The sequence below is a fragment of the Capsella rubella genome, unplaced genomic scaffold (genome assembly GCF_000375325.1).
Source record: "Capsella rubella cultivar Monte Gargano unplaced genomic scaffold, Caprub1_0 scaffold_5, whole genome shotgun sequence".
Lineage (NCBI taxonomy): Eukaryota > Viridiplantae > Streptophyta > Magnoliopsida > Brassicales > Brassicaceae > Capsella > Capsella rubella.
The window spans coordinates 9,922,817-9,929,056 of record NW_006238919.1 but is presented as its reverse complement, the minus strand read 5'-3'; the positions used below and the strand labels follow the sequence as shown (position 1 = coordinate 9,929,056).

Below are 6,240 nucleotides of genomic sequence, written 5' to 3'. Positions count from 1 at the left end.
CGCAAAGTGTTACCAGTGATTGCAGGCTTCAATCTTATGTGGCTAGGGGCCATCCTTCTTGGTTGCGAGGTTTATTTGCCGAGGAAATGGTTTCTTCCTCTGTTTGAATTTTAGTTTTTATCTAACTATGCTCTTTGTTTGGAGCTGCATTTTTTGGATACCTCTCTCGTTGTGTTGAGATGGTTAGTTAGTAGTTGCAGCTTTTTTGGTTTAGGCTCAGCACTTGTTTTGTGGTGTCTGACTTTCTGGGTTGTAATCGTTGGTTTAATTCCATCAATATACAAAAAAAAAAAAAAAAAAAAAAGTATATATTTCCAAGTGAGAACAAAAGTAGATATCCCAAGTGGTTATCATTTGTATGCAATGTTAAATTGTTAGTTTTGAAGACTTTATAAATCGAAATATGTTTGTCGATATTGTTTATATTTACGTCTAGCTATAGGTGGTTGTCTAGTACATTCTGGACTTGCTAGTTTTGAACTTTCGATTACGGGTGACTTACGGACAAAATCAACATTAGAACAACCTCCGATTAACTTTGTATGTCTATAACAACATTTAGAGAAGGGTTAATGCTAGTTTCTCTATGAATAGAAAGTGTTCAAATATATTATAAACAAAATATACTGATAACAACATAACCAGAAACAGAGAAAATTTCACATTTATTTATTTTCTTAGAAAAGAGGCAGCTGACATGGAATAATATTCTTCTAAAAAATAGCCGACCAACGTAGCCAAAACGATAAGGTTTGACACTTGGCAAAACTATAACCATAGAACTGCATCTCATGACTTTGATGATCGTCACATTTTCTATTTATTTTACTTCTCGTTCAATTTTTCGTTTTCTGTGGTCTAGTGTCAGCGATTATGAAAGCTCGCGAGGATATTGGAAATTTTGGATACGAAGAGGCAAATGATTTGGTAGGGTTCTCCAAACGTGGCAGAACGTGAGTGGGTTCAGACACATAACGGCTATGCTGAGTTGGGAACCATTAGAATGGACGGTGATGATACGTTTGTCGGAGCAAATAGGGTCGGGTTTTAGTCACGCGGCGCCTCCCTTTCACGTGTCAGGCTTTGCCAACACAACCATGCATATACTACTTAACTATGAGTAAGTGGGAATCTCGACCCACCACCACAAAAAGTACAGGCACAAATATTTAACTTTACACCCTGGTTTTAGAGTATGATATATGATATACCAACAACAAAATTATATATAGATTGGGTTCGTCTAGGCTTTGGTTAGTTCATCATGTTAGTAATAATAATCAAGTGAAATTGAGAATCTGACTTGTATACTAAAAGATACATATTAGTGCATCCATTTATATGTCCTCAAAATTAATTAATTAGTATTATATTGAAAATCTATATATGCTAAGAGAATTATGACCATCTATTATATGAAAACAAAGTGGATAAACCATTTGGTGGAGAACAAAATTGTTCTCTACATAAATACGATATATAACGCTACACTCAAAATTTTGTTCTGATGACTGATGCTGAACCAATACATATGATCTGACCAATAGGATAACTAACCATGCTTAGTTGGAAATGATGAAACTTAGCCATATGCTTCGTTGGAGCAAAATAAAGTTTTGGAGTTTTGTTATGTGTTTCCAAAATTGAGAATGCGGATTCGATTAAAAAGTGGACGTAAAACTATAATTTTTTAAAAAAATTTGCACTGGCACAAAAAAGTTGCGGCTTTTATAAAATGTGAGAAGATGACAGGCTATATGGCTATTATAAGACAAAAAAAAAAGAAGAGAGCACCATATAGATTGATTGATAAATAGTATATTTAGGGTCGGTCATAAAGAAAATGACGTTTTTGGTGATGGGGCGGCGAGGCTAAGTTAAAGTAAACATAAAAACTTCCATTATTTTGCCAAAAAAAGAAAAATAGAATAGTATTTGTATGTCATAAAAATCCATAAAATAATTCAAAGTTGTGGTTCTGATAACTCTCCACCATCATCACCACTGATTGATACCTCCTACTGCTATGAGAGACATAAATCTATAGTAATATATACGAGTGGATGTGGATATAAAGTCTTGTCTTATGATATCATAAACTAACCAATCCCCATTTCATTATTATTATGTATTTTACAGTCGACGCATGTTCGGTAGATATATTGATCAAAATTTTGTTATCATGGACTTGGTTCAAAGAACTATGTAAACCTCAAGAACTAAAATAAACTCAACTAAAATTTAAATCTACTAATTTATTTGACTATTTTTAGATAATCTCAACACTTTAAAAGACTAGGGTTCTTGTCTATATGTAATGTATGATATAGATTATATCAAGCAATCATTAATTACAATTGGTTCGAGTTTTATTACAGGACAGCTAGCTTATAATCATTTTGTCAAAGCTACTTTACTCATTATAATTAATCATAATCACCCATAAACTTTTATATTCATTTTGTTTATTAAAAAGATATACAAACTCCCATTCCAAAAACAAAAACAAAGAAAAAAAACAAAAATATAACGTTGGCAAAATATACTAAAAACATTTTTCTTTAATATAACAACAAAAAGTATACACAAGAATTAATTAAACAAGAGGAGAGCTCTCACTATAAAACAGAGCACATGTTCTCCTCACTAACCACTCAACAGAGAAGCAAAAAGAAGCAATTTAGTTTCAAAGAAAGAAGAAGTTAACTATGGCGAAAGATGTAGAAACTGTTCCCGGAGAAGGGTTTCAGACAAGAGACTACCAAGATCCTCCGCCAGCTCCATTTTTTGATGGGGCAGAGCTAACAAAGTGGTCTTTCTACAGAGCAGTCATCGCCGAGTTCGTAGCTACTCTCCTCTTCTTGTACATCACCGTTTTGACTGTCATCGGTTACAAGCTTCAGTCCGACCTTAAGGCCGGCGGCGATGACTGTGGCGGCGTTGGAATCCTCGGTATCGCTTGGGCCTTTGGTGGTATGATCTTCATCCTCGTCTACTGCACCGCCGGTATCTCTGGTATGAATCTTCTTCAATCTTGGTTTTGGTTCTGTTTACATTCAGAATTAAGTTTTACAAGTACCGAACAAACTGAATAAGTTTTACTTATGTTATGAGTACAAATTGCAAACTCAAAAATTAGATTTATGTCAGTACAACTTGCAAACTCAAAGATTAGACAAGTAAAACTGAAATAAATATAAATTTATTTGGTATTGCTTGTAGTTTATTCGAATTTAATTACTTTGCAAGGAAAAAAAGTATTGTTTGGTTGACATCACTATTTAATCGGTTCAAATGTTAGGTTCCAACAACGACGAATAAAACGAGTTATGTATACATTTAATAAGGGTGATGATTAAATCGGTTGAGCTTATCCGAATGAAATAGTATCTCTAATCTAAACCCTACAAATTATTTTGAGTCATTGACTAATCTGGTCTTGACCAGAACTGAAACCGGTTAAACTAATTAGATGTCTTAAATTATCAGCTGATAATAACATATTTTCAACGCTTGTTTGTTTCCATAGGTGGTCACATTAACCCAGCGGTGACATTTGGGCTATTCTTGGCACGTAAAGTGTCGTTGCCTAGGGCTGTACTGTACATCATCGCTCAGTGTTTGGGCGCGATTTGTGGAGTTGGATTTGTCAAAGCCTTCCAAAGCTCCCACTACATTAAATACGGTGGGGGAGCCAACTCTCTTGCCGATGGCTACAGCACAGGGACCGGTCTCGCTGCAGAGATCATTGGTACTTTTGTTCTTGTCTACACCGTCTTCTCTGCCACTGATCCAAAACGTAGTGCCAGAGACTCTCACGTTCCGGTGAGTCATATATATAGTGCTACATGTGTTTTTAATCTTCAATATGACTAACCGAACCTAAATAAAATCAATGAGGTTTAACCAAATTTGATTATATCTTAACTTTGATGATTCTTTTTTTTTTAAAAATATTGAACCAAAAACTGTAATGTATTCAGTTTTAATTTCATTCGATTTCAATCTTACTAATAAATTTTAAATTGATGAAATGAAAGGTGTTGGCGCCACTTCCAATCGGATTCGCCGTGTTCATGGTGCATTTGGCCACCATTCCCATCACCGGAACCGGAATTAACCCGGCAAGGAGTTTTGGAGCTGCCGTAATCTTTAACAAGAGCAAGCCATGGGATGACCACGTAAGATCTCATCGTTACTCCAATATTATATTTTTATCTTATTTTTTTTTATTTTTTACTAGGGAATATTTTTTAATATTTTGATGATGATTACAAAACAGTGGATATTTTGGGTTGGACCATTCATTGGAGCTGCAATTGCTGCATTCTACCACCAATTCGTTCTGAGGGCTTCAGGTTCTAAGTCTCTCGGATCTTTCAGAAGTGCTGCCAACGTCTAAAGCCCACCAAACCGGATTCTCTCAATAAATATGAAGTTGTAATCTCTGTACAAAATTTAAAGTCAATCACTTGCAGTTTTCTAGCACTTTCTTATTTGTGTTTTCTACTTGCTCTTTGGTTACTTTTCCTTCGTTGTAATCGTTATTTCTTCGCTTTTCTAGTCGAGTGATTGGAACTAAAATCAATTAAATCAAAGGGTTTTTGTTGCATTGTTTTTATATAAGCTAAGTGATTTTAATTAAAGTAAATATTAATTAAAGTATCAGTCCACCTAAAGTTAGCATTAGTACAGTACCTTTGTTTTGATTGGTTTAATTATTTATTTCTAATTAATTAATTCTTTATTATCTTGTTAATTTGATATTTATATGATAATTAATTAATTAATTATTTTATAGGTCTATTGACACATTGATTATTCTCCAATTTCAGAAGGTTTACGTTCATGGGATGTTTATAATAATTTTCAATCTACAGTTCGCGCTTATATTTTAATATTTATAATAATTTGATATTTATTTAATACGTAATTATACTCCTACTAAGAAGAGAAAGATAATTAATGTGCGTCACAAAAATTACCTGGATATTGCGTTAGAAAATGCCATGCCTCTATGGGCGTTAGAACGCAATCCAAACTTATACTCCCCATCTCTTCGGATGATCGTCTTTCTAAGACCGTCTTCCATATTAAAAGTTGAGATTAACAATTATATGATTTTTTTTAATTATATATCCTTCTTTTTTTTTTTTGAGAATTACCAATATGTATACATAGAAGAACTATTAATTAGTTTTCTATCATAGATATTATGTGACATATGAATACATAGATATATGACAATAATATCCTCCATCTGTTATAATTTCTCATTTTATTAATCAAATTTCGTGCAAAGTGCCAACTTAAAATATCAAACTAAACATGGTGATGCATAAGTTAGATGATATCAATAACATTATGGAACAAATTCAATACATATTACGCTTATATAACTGAATTATTTAGATAAGATATATACTACATAGTTAATTCAGTAAATTTAAGTTCATGACATAAATTATAATTTCTCGCGAAATAATATACTTTGTATTTTTAATCAAATAAATAGTCACAAAGTAATTGTTTTATTACTTTTGCTATAAAATGTTTTTTAATAGAATCTGAATAAACAATCATTTTGATGAACAGATAATATACTCCTAAATTCATATTTTCATTACCGGATAAAATTCATATTTTCATTACCGGATAAAAATACAGTTAATGGTACATTCAATTATTTATCCTTTCTTTGTGATAATTGAAAAGGTGGAGTTATAAAATTATTTTTGTCATATAAAAAAATAAGAAAAGAGATCTAAGAAATGAAAAACCAATGCCAAATTATTAATTTTCCATATTCACTCTATATATTAAGAGTTAATTACAAAAAAAGTATAGAAACACGGATGCCTTTCGTAAATAGGAACAATGCCTACTAAACTTCAGATTTAGGAACTTCTGTTTTCTAAAATGACTGTATTACCCTTACTCTCACATCTTATATTGAGGTTGGTTTACATCCGGTTAACAATTAATTGGTTCAATAACAAATGCATATACGAATGGATAAACTCCTGCAGCTCCTTCTCACTTTCAACAACACCGCAACAGAAGCATTTAAGTTGTAACTAGATTTCCCGAGATCTCAGTTTTGAGTTTTGTTCATGTACTATAAATTTAATGGTTTCTCACTTTGATGAATATACAGAAAATCTTCGATCTCTTTACTCTTTATCTTACAAACAAAACAAGTATAGTTTACGCTAATGGTTTCTTTAAACCCTCAGATTC

At 32.5% G+C, this 6,240-nt stretch overlaps 1 protein-coding gene across 1 annotated transcript; it reads left to right on the top strand.

The window, feature by feature from the left end:
• The first annotated feature begins 2,627 nt into the window (after window positions 1–2,627).
• On the top strand, window positions 2,628–4,617 carry LOC17886123 (aquaporin PIP2-1). The gene is made up of 4 exons (XM_006291547.2): window positions 2,628–3,015; window positions 3,530–3,825; window positions 4,041–4,181; window positions 4,283–4,617. The coding sequence occupies exons 1-4, from the start codon at window positions 2,709–2,711 to the stop codon at window positions 4,400–4,402; spliced, it is 864 nt and encodes a 287-aa protein (XP_006291609.1). The 5' UTR covers window positions 2,628–2,708; the 3' UTR covers window positions 4,403–4,617.
• Window positions 4,618–6,240: the final 1,623 nt, after the last annotated feature.

What these genes read in the sequence shown, in the direction of transcription:
- LOC17886123 (XM_006291547.2), top strand. Translation starts at nt 2,709, where the DNA reads ATGGCGAAAGATGTAGAAACTGTTCCCGGAGAAGGGTTTCAGACAAGA. An exon ending in CCAGAGACTCTCACGTTCCG is followed by an intron (nt 3,826 to 4,040) that starts GTGAGTCATATA and finishes ATGAAATGAAAG; the next exon opens with GTGTTGGCGCCACTTCCAAT. An exon ending in GCAAGCCATGGGATGACCAC is followed by an intron (nt 4,182 to 4,282) that starts GTAAGATCTCAT and finishes ATTACAAAACAG; the next exon opens with TGGATATTTTGGGTTGGACC.